Below are 20,553 nucleotides of genomic sequence, written 5' to 3'. Positions count from 1 at the left end.
AGACATGCTCATATCCCCAAAATCACAAGTGAAAAAGATACATATTATCATTTCTGTCAGACTGAGGATATATACCTTGTAGTGAAGTATACAATATTTTCTCCAGCTTCTCCATCTTTTAAATGTTCAATTTGTTTTAATGCCCCATTCAGTTATTTTCAGTGTGTTATCTAGTAAATTTTCAATGTTACTATCGTTTTTTTTTTTTTAATTAGCTTCATTCTCTTTTTATGAAATGGATCATGGCTCTTTAAACCCAACCAAACAAAACATTTCAATGAAAACTTCTCATCTGTTTACTTAGAACTGTATTTTATTTGGTTTTCTCCAGTATGTTTAATTTTTTAGGAACTCTTCCTTAAATTTATTACTCCTGCTATAGCTTAAGAATGTAGAGGACTGACTATATATAATTTGAATTCAATGAAAAAGATAATAGTCACAGGGTATTAGATAAAATGTATGAACCATTTACTTAACCTTAAAACATGTAGATAAGTTCATGTTCAAAACAACCCTTTACCCAACCGTACTTTCTAAGTTGGTATGTTTTTCTTTACTTGTATTCATTAGCAGACTATTCTCACCTAGTGTTCTATTTAGTTAGAATTACTTTCCCCTACTAAGGGAACAACAAATTACCTGATGTGATTGCAAATATAACTAAATTCCACACTTGTTTTTTAGCTAAACCAAAAAGCTACATTATATGCGCACGCACACACACACACACACACACACACACACACACACACACACACCCTGAGCCCAGCTAGAACAGGAAACTGTCTATGGATGGCTGATTGAAAATCTGTTATGCCAAAGTGAATTGTTCAATTCAGTTTAATGATATTGATAATAATACTCTGCTAAGCTGTGCAGGGGAAGCAAAGATGAATTATACATCGTTTTAATTCTAAAAGAACTCTTAACAGTTATTTTGCAAGACGACATCTTCATTATGAAATGAGGCCAAAGATTACTTGGGTGAGGCTCTATTGAAAGGATGGATCCAGTTGTTTGTATAAACCCTAATATGGGGGTCCCCCACTTGAATAATTCCTCTATTTGATCACACTCCTGTTCTCTAGACTCACATGAAGTATAAAAGTATAAAAAGCTTCAGCCAGACCCTCATGTAGTAGCAAGGCTGGATCTTGCTGTTCAAAAGTTAGAAAAAAATTTAGTAAAGCTTAACTCCCTGCAGGGAATATTCCAGTACCGTTACCAAACATATTCTGGGAAAACACACCATGAGGGGAATATACTAATAAAGGGAAATATGCTGTTACCGTACTGTGGAATTGAAGAATAATGGAAGGCTGCCCATTTCAACACTGTGGGAAGGTATTCTGAAATTAGACTTAAAGATTATTAATGCAAAATATAAATGTTTCATGTAAATGCTAGGCTCCTACTGGATTTATGTAAATATCCATTCATTATGTATCAGGAAGTTTTGTGAAATTATTTGTAAATGTAACTTCAGAGTGATAGTCTTTCTTTTAAGAAGATACCTGCATTGTTATATATGAAAAGCACAGAGAAGTACTGATCCAAACAGGTCTTTTTCCTATCAACCTAGGATGGTTTCTGGAAAATCCAGTATCAATACTAATACTTAATATTTATTTAGTATTTTGAAGTCTGTGGAATACATTTGTTACTATCATACAATTTGATCTTCAAAATAATATTGCAGATAGGTAGATAGGGGAGGAAAGTAAGGTTTGTAAGTCTCTGTGGATTACCATACTTCTAAGTGGAAGAACATTCCCACAAAATATGTGTCATATCCCTACTATGTGTCAGAGACAATGATTGGCACTAAGGAGAGAAATATCGATGACGGGCCCTAAATATGTCCTGAAGAAGCCCATATTAAATTTCATTGAATGGCCCTATGCTAGGGAACTCAGGTCTCCTCTGTCTACTCATTCAGTGAATTTTTCTACCCCACCAGTGGCTTGTCACTGAGAGTCCTTCCATGTGTTGTAAAAACTTATCTCCCTTTAAGATATTACCATTACCATGGGAGAGTTGCATGTAAGTTTTACCTGCTACTAGTGCTCTCTTATTAATTAGTTGGTGACCTTGTTCTTAAAGGATAGGCAATGAAAACAGTCCCTTGTAGAAGGAATTATAGAATGAGCATTCTTTGGAGCTGGGAAGTGTTGAAAGGTCTGGGAGAGTACAGAGTCACGGAAGAGATACCGCTGTAGGATGCAAAAGAGGGGTGGGGATGTTTCTGGAGCATTAAGTCAGCATTTAGAATGCTTTGAATCTACTTAACAATCTTACCAAGAACCAGTTTAAACCAAGGATAGCTATTTAAAGATGTGTGTGTATGTGTACACGCTCACACATATATATATGCGCGTGTGTATATATATATACACACACACACACATATTATGTATGTGTGTTATATATGTAATATATATAATATATATAATATATATGTTATAATGTATATAAAATATACCATATATTATACCTATGTTATATATGTATATACAATATATATGTATATATTAATATTTCTTAGGCACCAATATTAAGACAGAGACTAGGTTATGCTCCAATGACTGATATAGCAATGAGCAAGAATTTCATAATCCTTCACTTCATGGAGTCCACAGTATAGCAGGGGTGTGGATATTATCAAGTAATTAGAGCTTCTTGCTGCTATGAAAGAAGCTTGCACAACAGTGGAACCCAGTCCAGTCTGGGATGTAAGGGAGTTCTTTGTGTTCACATGACAAATTGGACCCTAGAACACTGAGAAAAGAATAGTGAGCAGAGTTCTTGTCATTACTTAAATAAATAATTAAGGGGCTCTTTCAAAATAATATTTTCAGGGAAAAATGATAAAATAGTTTGTTATTTGTTGAAATCTTGAAATACACTGAGTTGGCTGACATTGAAACTTATCTCATCTTTACAGAAAATACATGTCTTCAAGAAGACCTTGCAGGCACTGATCTACCCCATGTCCTCCACCACCCCTCACAATTTTGAGGTCTGGACAGCAACAACACCCACCTACTGTTACGAGTGTGAAGGGCTCCTGTGGGGCATTGCCCGGCAAGGCATGAAGTGTTTGGAGTGTGGAGTGAAATGCCATGAAAAGTGTCAGGACCTCCTAAATGCTGACTGTTTGCAGAGTGAGTACCTACTTAGGCTAAAGACATGTATGCATAACCTACATGCTTTCATATTAGGCCTCTGCAGTTCTTGCTGGTTTTCAGTAATTCCACCCCCTACCCCTCCTACTTCACAAAGATTCACATACCACCCATGACATTATATTGTTGATGCTGTGTTCCCATAGTGCCAGGCTCTGACTTAGATTCCTCAGAATGACCAATTGCATGCTTGTCCAGTAGAAAACTTGAAAGTGGCTTCTGATCTGTTTGGTTACTTCCATCTCTTAATAGCCCTGTGTAGAAAGTGGGAGTGTGTCAAGTTATGTTCCTCAAACAAGGACTAAGGCACACCCTTGTAAAATATATTTTTAATATTTATTTCTTTTTGAGAGAGAGAGAGAAAGAGAGAGAGAGAGAGAGAAGGGCACAGAGAGAGGGAGACACAGAATCCAAAGCAGGCTCCGGGCTCTGAGGTGTCCTCACAGAGCCCGATGCAGGGCTCAAACTCATGAACAGTGAGATCATGACCTGAACCAAAGTCAGTTGCTTAACCGACTGAGCTATCCAGGAACCCCAGAAGGCACACCCTTGTGATTACAATAATCTGAATTCTTTTCCAAACCTATTTGGTATCTTGGAACCAAAGGCTTCATTTTTCTCCGCCAAATGAACAGGAATAATAAAATTTATCTCAGAGGTTTATAGGGAAGACAAAATGAAATAGTCTTTGCTAAGAATTTGGCGAATAGGAGATGCTCAGTGAATATTAATGGTTTCCTCATCCTTTTACACTTCTGTATAGATACATATCACTTCAACCTTTATTAAAAGTTATCTTAAATTTTCCATTTCCAAAAGAAATTATTTATACTAATATTTTATATTAGGTCCAGTAATGCCAAAACATCACAGTCTAAGATATATATTATTGACTTCACTCCTGCATTGATTTGGTTGTGGCTGCTGGCCTTAAATTACTAAAACAAAAACAAAACAAACAAAACATATCACCAAAGAAATGTACTTAAACATGTACTTTCATTTGCAAACATTTTTTTTTTTTTATGACTAAATATTGTCCCCTCTGTTTACTGTTTATATGGATATAACCAATGGATAGAGTCCATGGGCTTCCTAAACTTGAGGGGGATCAGACAAAAATGTCAAAATAAAGATTAAATCACAAATGCTGTCACTTTTGGTTTTGTAGTAAGTCATACTCATTCTACAGTTTTCTCTCCTTTATTAGTATTCTTCCTACACAGTCAAAACTATCAGATCAAATGGAGGCTGTTAATGGTAATGAATGCATTTTTTTTTTTTTCAGAATAGGTAGTGTGTCTTTGAAAAAAAAATCTAGGAATAACTGCTTAAAAGGAAGGGGGATGGACTCAGTACTAAGCTAATTTTCATAATCTCATAATCCAATTAGAATTGAGTCTACTTATTTAAAAACTGAATTGTAAACAGGCATCTTAAGAAATCAGCCTATTAGGGTGGTGACGTTTGAGAAAACAGAAATATTGTCATCCAGAAACAAATGGCTTGAGGGGCACCTGGGTACCTCAATTGGTTTAAACATCTGACTCTTGATTTTGGCTCAGTTCATGATCTCAAGGTTCATGAGATTGAGCCCCATGTTGGCCTCTGTGCTGACAGCAGAGATCCTGCTTGGGATTGTCTCTTTCCCTCTTTCTGCCCCTTGCCAGCTCTCTCTCTCTCTACCAAAATAAATAAATAAATTTATAAAAAAAAAAAGGACTTGAATATATTAATGAAAAGGTGTATATTATACCTCAGAAATTAGCTGATTTTTCTTTCAGTGTTTTAGAGACTAAACATGTCACCCATTCTTTAGATTTTAGAAGCATCTTTATAATCTATATCCATTCTTAAGATGTGTTGGTGGATATTGGTAAATTAAGCAAGTTTTTCTATGGGGTTATATATTAAACTCATTATACATTATAAATTTGAAGATACTTTAAAATGTACATGTAAAATAAAAAATATTTGCGAAAAATTAGGGTGGGTATGAATGGTCCAGGAAGGCAATATTTTCTTTAGTAATACCTCCATACTCTTTCCCTAAAATCCACACTCGCATTGAACAGAAAGAAGCTTTGCCAAGTATATGAATTCAACGTCACGCCTTTCCACAATAACTATCAATATAATTTGAAAATTTCCCTACAGAATCTGTGACATTTCCTTAAGAAATTTCTATTTTCATTGTGTTAAGCAAGAATTTTGCGCTGGTGGCACACCCTGTGTAAAATATTTCCATGTATGCCTACAATGGAAGAAAAGGACAGAGTTAAAAGAAAAAAAAAAAGGAAATCAGAGTTGGAAGGTCTAGTCTAGCTAATATAGCCTCCTATAAAAATGAGGATGTTCTATGATTTCTTTCTCAAAATGGTCAATCTGTTTGAACACCTCTAGGAAGAATTTAACACCTTGGCAGGAACTTAATTCATCACTAGAAAATTCCTGTGTATAAATTACAGCTTGAAGCAGGCCCTGCCTCCTGGTAACTTTTACTCTTTAAACTCCTATTCTTTAATCTTACCAATGGAGGGTAAATATTTAATATATGTACTTCAATTGTATATGACAATTTTTCAAATACTTGTCTTTTTCAAATAATAGTCTTCTTCAGGTTTGTAGACCCTTATTATTTTGGTAGTTTTTTTTTTTTTTTTTTTTTTTTTTCTGAAGACATTGAGTCTGTCAACATAGACACACATAAATACTCAGAATGAAAACAAAACAAAACAAAAAACACTTTACATGTGGTCTGACTCGTGATCTATGCCAAGGAGAGGATATGCAAAGTTACTTCAAATTCATTTGAGTTTGGTGTTTCATTCCTATCCAATCTTGTGTCCATGATTTATACGCTTGCAGTCAAGTGGAATGAGACCAGGTGATTGAAAACCCCGCTCACTGCTCCAGTATTTTCTCACAGAGAAGCATGGAAATGTCAGATAAGTTCCCCCAAACAGCCTCACCTCCATTCCTGTCTAGCTGATTTTATTGGTGGTTCCTTCACTTTAACACCTTCTTGGCCCAAAGCTGGAAACCATGCATAGTGGTAGACAGAAACAGGAGACCAAAGGGAAGTGGGTCTGTCCTTCAAAGAAGAGAACTGATTCATTCTTGCTCCTTCAGTTTCAGCTAGTGTCAGTAGCCAGAGTCCACCTGTTTTTTCCTTAATAACTTGTTAGTGGCCTGCTATTTAAAAAAAGTTATTTAATTCTTATTTTGGAAACAGAATTTGGTGGTAAATGAACTGTAGCTAATCGAGAAGCTGTTTGTCACCTGCATGAACTGAACATAACCCATAAGGAACTTGACGTGACAGTTACAGTGGTAGTTTTAGATAAAGAACCAAAAAGACAAAATGTATGTTGGCTGGGGTGAGGTTGTGTGCAGAGTGAGATGTAAGTAGAAGAGAAATCATGTATAAAATATTTCCCTTGATTATTGTTTTGAAGTAGAAAAGAGACAACTCAAAAAATTGGAAAAAATATACAAATAATCATGGTATGTAACCCAACTGGCTTATACTTCTTTTCACATCTCCAAAGAAGGAATCCCAAAGTCCTATGGAATAAGTATTCTGCCTAATTTTAATTCTTAACTGGAAAATATAAGTACCTGCATAAGTACAGAAAATATTTTGCCAAAAGTTCAGGAAACTAGCATCTTGTGAGATGATCTTTCATTCTGTGTGTTTTCCACTGACATGATATTAAGCTTCTGTGTTCTGTTAGCCATTGCAAATTGATAGCATTAACAAAATTTGGCTAGGACACTCCTTTCTGCAAACTAGATATTGATTCTGTTTCTTTTGTATTCGTATTACCACATTTTGCAACTGTGATATCTTAAGACATTTATTTATATATACTAAATAGCTACTGTGGGTGGGAGCTTTATTCTGGGCTTTCAGAGCTCAAGAGAACATAACCACTGCTGTCCCTGGATTCAAGCATATTTTCAAAAACTTACATGAGTGGATTTGAACACATATCTTGGAATCTTTTAACCTTCTACTCTTTTATCTATCTATCTATCTATCTATCTATCTATCTATCTTTAAATTCAACTTAGTTAACATACAATGTAGTCTTGGTTTCAGGAGTAGAACCCCATGATTCACCTCTTACATGTGGCACCCAGTGCTCATTCCAAGAAGTGCCCTTCTTTAATGAGTACTTAGGAGGCTTAGAAGTAGGATTCTGTGTATCCACTGCTCTAGGGTGGAGATTTTTTTTTATGTCTCCAGAACCTAGTACATGTTTTAGCATAGTTAGATGCCAATAAATGTTGGTTAAACAACAAATGAGGGCATGGGAACTGTAGTAAGAAATAGCATGTTATGGTTTAAAGATCATTCTTCCATAGAATCATAGATGGTTAGGGGAGCCTTTGAGATCAGTGGATTGGAGAACCCAGTCTCCTGATCTTACTGAATTGACGCAGTCCAGTTTCTTGTCCAAAAAGAATCAAATAGATATTATAGATAGGGTTAGAACCCAGGTCTCTAAATTCCCAGCCTCATAATCTGACTTAATTTGTAAAGAAATACACAAAGTTTGTACTAAGGGAAAAATGGAATGTTGTTGAATTTTATTTTTGGTGCTTTTCCACTCTCCCATATAGTACCCCTGACTTTTAGGCAAACTATGCTGCCCTGATGTTGGCTTCACATCATGATGATGACTCAAGGCAGGTCCACTGTGGCTAACACATAAGCTTGGAGTATACACCAATCACAACATACCTACTGCATTGACTTTTCAGCAACACTAAAGAGAAAATAATAAATTAACATGGGTAAAAGTGGAACTAGTAGTTGAGTTACTTTCACACAACGGTCATGAACCTCAAGGAATAAACTAATAATGGAGCATTTTCAAGTGTGGGGTAGGCTGCTGTAGGGAGATAAAAATGGTAAATAAGCCTTATATGATGCCATATGTTCAACATAACAGAAGCAATGGATATCTGTATATCCATATCTATATCTATATTTCATAGTCCTGAGTTACTTGAGAAAGATCTGGCTTTTATTCTTGCTGCTACCAGAATTTTTCAAAATTCTCTGAGCGTCGCTTTCTACATATGTGAAAAGAGTTAATAATACTGGCTAACGCTCTTCGGCTGAACACCACCAGAAACATGTCTGTAGTTTTAAAAGTTCACTTTATTATCCATTGCTGCAATGGAGAATATGCATCAGGATAAACAATAGGGCATCTCAGTAAGAGGCTATTAGAAAGCAGACATTGCTCTGGATCAGTTGTTGTCTTGAAATGCGGACAATTCTATGATTATGTGGGTTAAAAAACCTTATCTCCAAGCAGGATAGGCAAGAGTGAGTCTAGTCTAATCGCTGTACTTAGCAAAGAAACAGTGGTTACTCATTAGGAGAAAGAATGTTTGGTATTTTGTGATCTGTACAGTGACCTTGTTTTCCTTTGTGCTTAGACAAACTTGTGAGATGGCCTTGTTTGTCTCACATTAACACTGTCACAGAGTGACCGTGTGTGAAGTTGGTGTCCTGTGAGTTTGCTCGTGTCCAATGGGAGAACAACATGGCCTAGCTTTGAGTGCCAGACCAGCTTCCAGCAACATTGTGAACTAGCTGCGTCAGCCAACTTCATTTCAAAGGCTATTTAAGAAAAGAGAAATAGAAAGAAATCTTGTGTTTAATATTGTCTTTGTTTTCCTTTTCCTTTTTTTCTTTTTTTTGACAGAGACATGAGAAAAATCTGTTACTAAGGGTGATAAGAACAAAAAAGGTCTTTGCTCTATCTCTCCCTTGATTTCTTCTTTTCCTTACATAGTAAAGAAACTTTTGAAATTGAGGACTTTTTTCTTTTTTTCTTAGTTTTAACCCTGATCTATGTAATTTGTGATGCTGCAGTAACTGGAAAAATTCTAGAAAGTTAGTATCGAAACAATGCTCATGAGGAGAGCCTGGATGGTTCAGGTAGTTGGGCGTTTGAGTATTGATTTGGGCTCAGGTCATGATCCCAGCCAGAGTCCTGGGATTGAGCCCCCTCATCCATGCTCAGTGCCGAGCCACTTAATATTCTCCCTCCCCTGTCCCCACTAGTCTTCTCCCCTGTTCCTGCTCTCTTTCTCTCTAAAATAAATAAATGAATAAGTAAATAATAAATGAATCTCATGAAATGTAGTAGCTTTGACACACAATTTTGAGTGAGCCTTCCTGATTTTATCATCTTTAATATGCAAATCTTTCTGGACTTGTTCTACAAGTTTGCATTCACCAATAATGGTACTATTGAATATGGTAGAAGTTGGGGGTGGGGGCAGGGAAGAAAGGCTGAATTTTGGTTTTGGGCCCAAGCTCAATAAAGTAAAATTACTTTATGGATGGTGGCAGTTCCATGAAAGGGGACCCTCCCCTGCCCACATTCTCCCGTTGTCAGCGATGGGGCACCAATGAGAGTGGGAGATGATGATCTCCCAGTAGCTCTGTGATCTTCCAATTATTCTTCTGTTAAATGTCAGTCCTTTGTTGTGTTTGCGAAATAGAGTGGAGTATGTGGCTTTGATTAAGAGTAGAGGTTACAGCTGATTTGAAGACTAGGGGTGTTGTGGGTCTTCTCCTTGGAAAGATTCAAGGCATATTAAAAGAGGAGGGTTAATGGGGCGCCTGGGTGGCGCAGTCGGTTAAGCGTCCGACTTCAGCCAGGTCACGATCTCACGGTCCGTGAGTTCGAGCCCCGCGTCAGGCTCTGGGCTGATGGCTCAGAGCCTGGAGCCTGTTTCTGATTCTGTGTCTCCCTCTCTCTCTGTCCCTCCCCCATTCATGCTCTGTCTCTCTCTGTCCCAAAAATAAATAAACGTTGAAAAAAAAATTTAAAAAAAAAAAATAAAAGAGGAGGGTTAAGATTATCTTGGATGTAAAGCCGCTGAAGAGAAAAGATAGAAAATACTAGCCACCAGCCAAGTGCCCACCTACATGATTTCATGGGAAAGAAAAACAGAAGCACCGTGAGCAGGCCACCTACAGGATTATACTGGGAAAGGAAAGAAAAACTATGAAGTTTCTTATGTTAGGGACTCCTAGAGAACCACCTCAGTATCAGACCACCTGCATGCATTTCATGCATATTAACCACCTGCCTACTCTGAGTTCACCAGCTTCAAATGCAGGTAAACATTTTTGGATATGAAAAATAAAAATATTGTAATAATAATATCTTTTTGTTTCTCTGAACTTTAAATTTTCTTAAATCTTTAAGTGCTTCATTGGCTCCAATCAAGCAAATAGTTACAGAGCATTTAGCACATGGCTCATATTGGGTATGGCACTGTTCATGGGGAGACTTTACAAGTTGTTTCACAGGCCAAGTAATCATATAGCTAAAACCCCCAAATTCCATTTTAATGTATAATTCTTTAATTAGTATTTGTATCTTCACCTTGTGACATCTAGATGTTATACTTGCTTAATTATTAGAATTGAAACTTAAACATTATTTCATTCAATCCTTACCATGACCCTGTTAAGAAAGATACTATTATTTCCTTTTGTTTTTCAGATGAGAAAACTAAGGTTTACAGAGAAAAAGTAGCCCAATTGCAAATGGGTAGTAAGTGGCAAGTCAGGATTCACACGTGTCTGCCTTCTTCTAGCATACGAGCATCACAAGCCACTCTGCTCCTTTGCCTTATTTAAAAGTGATTTCCTTGTTGTATTTCTTCCATTTATATCTGGACTTATGCCCTTGTTTTATGCTCACTATAAGTGCATGAGGTATATAGGCCAACCAATTGCTGCTTTCTAGTGATGGGCACATAGCCTTTGTTTTCTGAAAATTCTAAACCTGAAGCCAAATGCCCAGTGTATTTTGTCTCTTCATAAGATTCCACAGCACACATAACATTTTACACTGAATTTATTTTTGTTTCTTCCAGAATCATGACCTCAGGGTAAGAGTGTATACAAAATTCCTAACACATAAAATTGAACCTGTAGCCAAATTAAGTACTCAATATGGCAATCATTTTAGGTTTCCCCAAGAAATATTCTGTCTTCTCTATTTTTTGACTGTATCCTATTTTGTAAGCAGCATGCGTGATACTTGGAATACATATTTAGTTGAGATTGGCCTTATAGGCTAGCATGTAAGATAAATGAATACACAGGGAATTGGGTCAGTGATGATAAATAGTTAAGAATTTTGCAAGGTAGTGGCTTGAAATCAGCTGTGGTAGGAGTATTTACACCACAGAAATCTGCTAATATTACAGGTCAGGTTTTGTTTTGTTGTTGCTTTTGTTGTTGTTGTTTTCCCATAGGGGAGGGGAAAATGTGACCACTGTGTTAGGGAAGCCCCTATTTCTGTTAAGGAAGAGATAAAATCATACATTGAGAATGGAGGTTAGTGGAGTGAGGTAAGTGACTTGAAGAAAGTAGAAATGTTTTGTAATAGCTATTGAGAAAAAAAAAGAAAGAGAAGAGATTGAGACCAAGAGAGAATATTGCAGTCATTATATGTGTGTATCTGAAAGAAACACTGAAATTATCAATTGCTGTGTAAAGGTGGTAAAATTGTGAATTTCACATGAAATTTATATGTTTTGGGTAATAAAAATTATAGAGACAAGTAACGGTTCTGATTTGCTGTCCCTTTAAATTTTGTAGAAGGAAACCATGTGGGATAAGTTTGCCTCTGTCTAAGGATGAATTCTCTTGCAGTTTTGTTGTGCATAATTGTATCGTCTGGTTTGTCAATTAAGTGTTTTTAAAAGTAACAATGATGGGGGCGCCTGGGTGGCTCAGTCGGTTGAGCGTCTGACTTCAGCTCAGGTAACGATCTCGCGGTCCATGAGTTCGAGCCCCATGTAGGGCTCTGGGCTGATGGCTCAGAGCCTGGAGCCTGCTTCCGATTCTGTGTCTCCCTCTCTCTCTGCCCCTCCCCTGTTCATGCTCTGTCTCTGTCTCAAAAATAAATAAACGTTAAAAAAAAATTAAAAAAGTAACAATGATGCATTCCATTTGGATAATGTATTACACTTTATAAAGTGCTTTCCTGTACATTATCTCTTTTGATCTCATTTACGGTTCATCCTTTGTTGACATATTATTTACTGTATTTCTGTGCAGCTACCAGACCTTCTATAATACACTTTGAAGGAAGAGTCATATAAATGCAAATTTGTTTATATCTGATGACTTTGAGATAAGCAGACTAAGTCTGAATGAAAACAATAGACCCAAAGGGTTAGAAATTCGTGGCAAATCGCAGCTATTTCAGAAACAGTTTCATTAGAAAACTCAGAGGAGATATGTGGGTTTGAAAAACAGTAGGGCAATGTAAAGTACTTGTAGATCAGTGACAAAAATTAATTACAGATTTGTCTTTATATGGCCAAAGTAGATAGACTTAAGTTGAATCATTTCCCTCAGACCAAACATGTAAGAGTGAAAGTAGAAGTTTTAAAATTCCACATATCTTTTCTAGGAATAACAGAGAAAAGGTTTAAATAGAAGTCTCTGATCCTATGCTCTCCCCAGAATAGTGGTTTCAAAGTTTATGACTGGTCTCTTTTCTACATATTACAGTGTTCTATTCCAACATCAAGGGCATTGGTGAAGGATTTCACAGATAATTGTCAAGTTTACCTAATTTAATTCTTTAAAAAAAATTCAAGAGGCAGTTGTTGAGTTTAGAAATTTGATTCCTTTAGATAAAAAATTTCTTGATATTCTACCTTTGAATTTGGCACTTATTGCTTGAATGGGCATTATTTTGTGGGTAGTGGTCAGCTGGCTCTTCCTGAATTTAGAGAAATAATTTAAAATATACTTAACTCTCAAGAACGTTAACACTTTTTTTTTCCTATAGTCTTTTGGGAACACTAATAGCCAAAACATAATAGTTACTTAGAAATTGGAGGAGAGTTACGTTTTATGACACTTTTAACCTGTTGAACATTCATTCTTAGGATGGCTGTCACATACCAAACTTTTGGGGTACTTTGAATCTTGCGGTAACTTTTTCAAGCCTCCACTGTATTTCTATTTAATGAATATTTCAGTACTTGAAGTACAATATGCCTCTTGGGTAGCTGGAACTATTAAATGTAGCCTAAACTAATTTCATTGTATAAGAATAATGCACTGTGCAGTTAAATCATTACTGATAAATTACAAGCATGGTTAATTGTTTAAGGATGTGTAATCTACTAATGTGTAGCTGTTCCAGTGCCTGTTTAAACAGATGACTGGGACATTTATAATGTCCTTTCAAATTACCTTAAATGCAATGCTTTCATTTTTAGTATTTTTTAATGTGGTTTAAGACTCAAAGGTTTATTTTGTTTTTTAATGATAAAGACAGGGAATATGCTCTTTCTATCATTAAAATATTCATCCCTTTAACTTTCTCTAATTACATCTTGGTTATTATGAATGTATTTTTTCCACATTAGGAAACAAATGTTATACTTTTAAATAAATGGAGTTTTTCACTAAAGTACTCCTGTTAAATTGGTTATGAATTTATTATAAGGAAAGTTAACAGCTGACCTCTTCGTCTTTGTCTTAGATTCTATGCTTAAATTGGGCTTAACATGCAAAGACTTATATTCAAAGAACATTACTGAAGCTATCCTTTGTGGTAGAAATGGTGCAGATAAATTATCCCATTTAGGGATGCCTGGACGGCTCAGTCTGTTAAGTGTCTGACTTCGGCTCAGATCCTGATAGCAAAGTTCATGAGTTTGAGCCCTGCATCTGACTCTGTGCTGACAGCTCAGAGCCTGGAGCCTGCTTTGGATTCTGTGTCCTCCTCTCTCTCTGACCCTCCTCCTCTCTCTCTCTCTCTCTCTCTCTCTCTCTCTGTCTCTGTCTCTGTCTCTCTCTCAAAAGTAAACATTAAATTTTTTTTTAAAATTAAATTATACCACTTAGTCTCTAAACATTTCACTAGATATTAGTATGCCTATTTCAGGAATATAATATTTCAAAAAAAAGTAAGTTGGATAATACAGTCATTTAGATGAAAATTGGAATTGTTGCTAGCTATGAACATGAGTTTTGTTTTGTTTTGTTTTTATTCTTTTCACAACATCTCAGTTGTTCTGATCCAAAAAATACTTGGTTTCAGCAGTGGCTGTTCCTGCAGCATTGGTACCTGGGGTTTTGCATTCTCATTTCATTCTCACTAAGGAACCATCAGAGTTGGAATCATGGTTTGCTGTTTACCTGTTGTATAATATTGTGCAACCCACAGGCAACACAGAACATTGAGAGTATCTAGCTGGTAGTTGGAGAATGTGAGGGACCCAAGAACTGACTTTTGGAAATCCTTCACTGCCAAAAGCATTGGCGTTATAAATAAAAATGCCCAGAAAGTTGAGACCAATCACCAAAGTACTAGAAATCAAAAAGGGTTTTAAGTAGAAATAATTCAGCCTGTTGACAAGTGTGGCCATATCACAGAATGAGAGTTCAAGCCTGTGGTCTGTCAGGTATTTAGAGATCACCTAGCCCAGTGGTTTCCAATTTAGTTCCAAGTAAAATCTTACACTATATTTCAATATATAAGAGAGAGTGGTGGTGTTTATTTTATAAGAAGAATTTAAGCACTCAATTATGATAAATTCCATCATTAAAAGTAAGTACTTTGCACACAAGTATTTGAAATTCTGATTTTTGAATGACACTTGCCTTACATATACAATCTATTTCTCACGTTTGTGGGTGGTATATATGTGGAGTATATAATATCATTATTGTGTACATTCTGTTTGTTTTGAAAATTTTGGGGTGCCTGGGTGGCTCAGTCAGTTGGGCGTCTGACTTCAGCTCAGGTCATGATCTCACGGTCCGTGAGTTCGAGCCCCGCGTCGGGCTCTGTGCGGACAGCTCAGAGCCTGGAACCTGCTTCGGATTCTGTGTCTCCCTCTCTCTCTGCCCCTCTCCTGCTCTGCTCTGTCTCTCTCTCTGTCTCAAAAATAAATAAAAACATTAAAAAAAAAAGAAAATTTAAATGACATATTTCTACAACCCTTGATTTCATCAAATAACAACAGAAAAATACTGGGAATCATGCAAGCCCATTTATTTGCCATTAACTCAAAAGACTAGTTCTGAATATTGTCCAGCAATATTTGTCCTGATCTTGTCCTGATCTCTCCTTAAAACTAAAGCATTTATTCATTCTCATATTCCTTCTTTTTCTCCCTCCCTCGGGCTATCACAAAGTAACTTTACATACATGTACATCACCATTGATTTTTCCATTATAGGAGCAGCAGAAAAGAGTTCTAAGCATGGTGCCGAAGACAAGACACAGACCATCATTACAGCTATGAAAGAAAGAATGAAGATTAGGGAGAAAAACAGGCCAGAGGTGTTTGAAGTAATTCAGGAAATGTTTCAGATTTCTAAAGAAGATTTTGTGCAGTACACAAAAGCAGCCAAGCAGAGTGTACTGGATGGGACATCTAAGTGGTCAGCAAAAATAACCATTACAGGTAAAAGTAGTTATCTTTAAAATTTCGATTCCACACTGAGATTTTCACATGTCTTAGAAATCACTGCTAATAATAAGAATAATAGGTAAGGTAAGTAGAATTTTTCTTTCTTGTCAGTATTGACCAGTGTAGTTGTATTTCAAAGTTCTCATATATATACTAGATGATTGAAGTAATTTCAGTCTGTTGGTTGTTCTAATCAAAAGCTCTTCCAGAGGAAGAAGGTTGTCTTTTACAATAGACTCATCAATGTGCTACAATTTCCAAGAGATTAGCTTTGTAGCTGTCTGCCACTGATAAATTACAAGAGTAGCTAAAAATCTCTTTAGTCAGTTTTTCTTAATGAGAAAACACACATTATTTTACTTAATCCGTGATCGATACCCCTCAAACAATTGATCCTAGAGTCAAGGCAATTTGAGCTTAGTGATGTCTGAAAATATGAACTCCTGAAGTTGCTTACAACATTAACAACAAGCGCATGCATGTTGTGTTAATGTTTACCAAGCGTCTTAACTTACTCATATGGCACTTATAAGATAAAGAAGCTTTTTATTTACTAGGTTGACTTGATCAATAGTGATAGCAAACTTGGAGTGATATGACTCTTGGTTTGGGTTCAGGTAACAATCTCATGGTTTATGAGATCAAGCCCCAAATCAGGCTTTCTGCTGACAGTGCAGAGCCTGTTTGGGATTCTCTCTCTCCCTCTCCCTCCACCCCTTCCACACTCATGCTGTATGTCTCAAAATAAATAAACAAACTTAAAAAAATAGTAACAGCAAGCTCATAAATAGAAGTAGAGTTTAAATTACGGACATTTGGATTATGTTGGATAAACTTTTGCATACTGTATGTGCATCATTATTTCTCTGTGTGTATGCAGTAATCTATATATAAGTATATAGCTGATGTGTATATGAAAGTGTATGTATATAGTTAATATTAATTACAAGCAAAAGCAAATATTCAAGGAAGGTTTTAATACTTAGCATTTTAATTATTACATTAAATATCTTTTTAAGTCCTAATGTTCATAATAGAAGCACTGGACGTGCATCTGTAAACCCAGTGTACAATGTGTTAGAAAATGCTTCATTATAAATAGTCCCTTTTTTTGTTTGAGGAAATCTTTATATTAAAATGTCCATTTTGGCTTATTTCAGTGGTTTCTGCACAAGGCTTGCAGGCAAAAGACAAAACAGGGTCTAGTGACCCATATGTTACTGTTCAAGTTGGAAAGAACAAAAGAAGAACTAAAACCATTTTTGGAAACTTGAATCCAGTATGGGATGAGAAGTTTTATTTGTAAGTACATAGTGTGAAAATATTATGCTTGTTAATGCATTTGGGAATAAATTTAGTAGAGGCATGCTAAATATAGAAGCAATAAGTATCTCATACTACCTATGCAAAAAATATAAAAAGATTGTTATGAAGTCACTTAATACTCTTATATTCTTTATTCTTTATCTTTGGAAGCAAGTGAGTAAAAAGAGTATTTCAAACAAAAGGTGGCATGGTTGGGTGACTTTACAGGAGAAAAAGGAATAAATAATTTTGTAACTTGGGTTGACCCAACTGAATGAGGAATTTACTGGCTTGATTGACCAATATTTTGACGTCTGAAGATTTATGTCTAAAGGCAATAGATTTGGGCAGGATTTGGCCCATCCCACCTACACCATGATGAAATGGTTGATGATAACTTTTACAACCTCTCATTATCTGAGAGGTCATTTATTTTTAAGCGTCTTATATTTTACACTAAACAGCAAAAAGTTATTTTTCTGACATGGGTTCTTTTCTTTCTAGAGACATAAAATTACTTCCACTTAGCATTTGGTAGAAATGAAAATTCCTAACCCTGAATTTAAGGACAGTCATTTCATTTTCTTTCCTCCTTTCTGTGCTGATGGTTTAAACATGGATCTTGTTAACATGCTAAGTAGGTGAACTTAACACCTCCAGCTTGTTTGGGAATATAGGCAATAGTGAGTAAGAAATGAAAAGCTCTTCTTGTGTATATGGGCTGATGAGGGAAATGTTCAGAAATAGACTTGGGAAGTTTGTTGGGACTAAATAAAAGTGGGTGCTATAGAATGAGTTTGGATGGTTCCTCCCTTCACACTGATAGAAGGAACCATTTTTATATTCCTTCATTTGTTAACAGAAGGCAAAAATCAATTGACAGTCATAATTTCAAGTTTCGAAAGCAGTAAAATAATGAATCAAGCAGGATAAGAGCAACAAAAAAGGACAGGATTATGGCAAACTTAAAGCAACTAACTCTTGGAAAAATAGTCTAATTCTAGAGTACTTTGTGTTAAAAATCCTCTTCATCCCCCTATTGCACCTATTCCAACTATTCACCCCCCTTTATCCCAGAATTCCAGACAACCAGTGATCTTTTTACTGTCTCCATAGTTTTGTCTTTTGAAGAACGTCAAAGGGTTGGAATCACACAGTATGTAACCTTTTCATGTTGGCTTTTTTCTCTTAGTAATAGACATTAAATTTCCTCCATGTCTTTTATATGGTTTGATAGTTCATTTCTTTTTAGCACTGAATTTTATTCCATTGTCTAGCTGTGTCACAGTTTATTTATCTGTTGACCTACTGAGGAACATCTTGGTTGCTTCCAAATTTTGGCAATTAAGAATAAAGCTGCTATAAACTTTCATATGCAAGTTTTGGTGTGAACATAAGTTTTCAATTCCTTTGAGCAAATGCCAAGAGGCATAATTGCTGGATTGTATGGTTAGAATATGTTTAGTTTTGTAAGAAAACCAGCAAACTGTCTTTTAAAGTGGGTGTACCATTTTGCATTCCCACCAGCAATGAATGACGGTTCCTGTTCATCTGAATCTTCTTTAGCATTTGGTATTGTTTGTGTTCCAGGCTTTGGCCATTATGATAGGTGCATCGTGGTATATTGTATTCACTGTCATTTCTCTGATGACTTATGATATGCAGCATTCTTTCAAATGCTTATTTGCCTTCTGTATATCTTCTTTGGTGAGGTTTTTATAAGAATTTTTAAAGAAGAGGTGTTTTTTTTTTCTAATTACTGAGTTTTAAAAGTCTTTGAAGTTTTGGATAATAGTCCTTTATCACATGTGCTTTTTGAAAATATTCACTTCTTATTCCCTTTAAATTGTCTTTCTCTACTTCACTTTTTAACACATGCACAACTTAAAACTGTTTTGATGTCCTTGACTGCCAATTCTAACATCTCTGTTCATTCTTAGTAAGTTGTGCCTGATAGATTTTTCTCTTCATTATGTGTCATATTTTCCTGCTGCTTCACATGCCTGGTAACTTTATATAGGAAGCCAGATTGCAAAAATTACCTTGCTGGTTGATGGATATTTCTGGCATCCTATAAATATTTCTGAGCTTTGCTGTGAAAAATAATTAAGTTACATGGAAACAGTTTGGGGTTTTTTTTTGGATGTTGCTTTTAGAATTTGTTAAGTTGAAATGAAATAGTGCTCAACTTTGGGCTAATTATTCCTCAATACTGAAGCAAGACTCTGCTGTGTAGTTTCCCCCCTAACTCATGAATAATAAATTTTTTAAGTCTTCCAGGTAGAAACAAGCGCTATTTCTGGTGTTGGTCAGTGCTGGGCACTGTTATTTGTAATTCTTTTGATGCCTCTTACCTGGGCCTTGAGTGGTTTCAATATGTCTTATCATGACTTACTTGATTACTCAAGAGGAACCCTCTGCAGATTGTCAAACTTTTCCTTCTGTTCAGTTCTTTTTGACATTATGCCTGTGGCCTATAGCTGCCTTGGTCTTCCTGGATTTTGGCTCTGTGTTTTTCACTCAGAGTCCAGTGGACTCCACCTGAGTTCCTTCTCCTTGCACAGTGACCTGAAAACCACCTCAAGGCAGTTAACTGAAGTAATCATAAGGCTCACCTTATTTGTTTTTTGTTTCCTTGGGATCACTGTCCTTTCTTGGCATATCTCCAGTATATTAAAAACCATTCACTTTGTCCACTTTTTGGTTTTTTGTGTGGGAAGGTATCTCAAGTCCATTATTCCCTCTTGACTAGAATTAGAAAGTCTGGAAATCTGAATTTAATTGATAAGTAGAATTAAATAAAACAGTATGAGAGTCAACACAAGACATGTCAAGCAACAGCCAAGTTCTAGAGAGGTTTTGTCCATAGGTTGCCAGTTATGTGTGTGAAATAAAGCATCCATATAAAGGAATACAATAGTATAAATACTTATTGTAATATTTTAATACTGCAAGGGGTTCCCTTGAGAAATCAGCTGAATAATGTAATGATAAGTGCATACGTGTGAGAACACTACCCAAGAACAAGATAAGGACTATCCAGAAGGTCTAGGTGTGCCTGCCCGATGCTCATCCAGGTCAGGAATTGAGTTTGTTCCCACCAGACAAGATAGAAAGTCTCATAATTGACGGGGCATGTAGACAGAAGAGTATACTGGAATAGACAGTTGAGACAAGAATTATCTGTATTTGGGGGAAGTTTTCACTGTACTGTATGCCTTTGGTTTTTATTTTGAGAAGATGCATTATCTACAATGGCAATAACAATATATCTATTTTTTAAGCAACACTATTTTCAAGGAAGGAGAAATTCAAATTCAAACCCATTGCGCTCTGCTGTTCATATCATATATATATATATATATATATATATATACACACACACACACATATAATTTGCATAATATTTTCAAAATATTTTTTGCTCTACAGACTATGTGTGAGTGTTAAGTTATACTCACACATGTTTTCTATTTGTCCCATCTAGAATACCAAAAACAAATGCCTAAATTTTCAGCAGTAAGTCTTTTTGTTGCTGGTTTCTAGAACTCCACCATTCCATTCA

The 20,553-nt window shown here is 35.9% G+C and overlaps 1 protein-coding gene across 6 annotated transcripts in view; it reads left to right on the top strand.

Moving 5' to 3' along the window:
* Nucleotides 1–20,553, top strand: part of UNC13C (unc-13 homolog C) — a 610,270-nt gene that overhangs the window by 254,169 nt on the left and 335,548 nt on the right. For all 6 annotated transcript variants that reach the window (XM_019442067.2, XM_019442063.2, XM_053889051.1 and 3 more), the window contains exons 11-13: nucleotides 2,948–3,167; nucleotides 15,450–15,677; nucleotides 16,844–16,985. In XM_019442067.2, the coding sequence (XP_019297612.2) occupies nucleotides 2,948–3,167; nucleotides 15,450–15,677; nucleotides 16,844–16,985 (590 nt within the window). The remainder of the gene's footprint in view (nucleotides 1–2,947; nucleotides 3,168–15,449; nucleotides 15,678–16,843; nucleotides 16,986–20,553) is intronic.

The sequence above is a fragment of the Panthera pardus genome, unplaced genomic scaffold (genome assembly GCF_024362965.1).
Source record: "Panthera pardus isolate Hobbes unplaced genomic scaffold, ASM2436296v1 HiC_scaffold_24, whole genome shotgun sequence".
NCBI lineage: Eukaryota > Metazoa > Chordata > Mammalia > Carnivora > Felidae > Panthera > Panthera pardus.
This window is presented reverse-complemented; position numbering and strand designations above follow the sequence as displayed.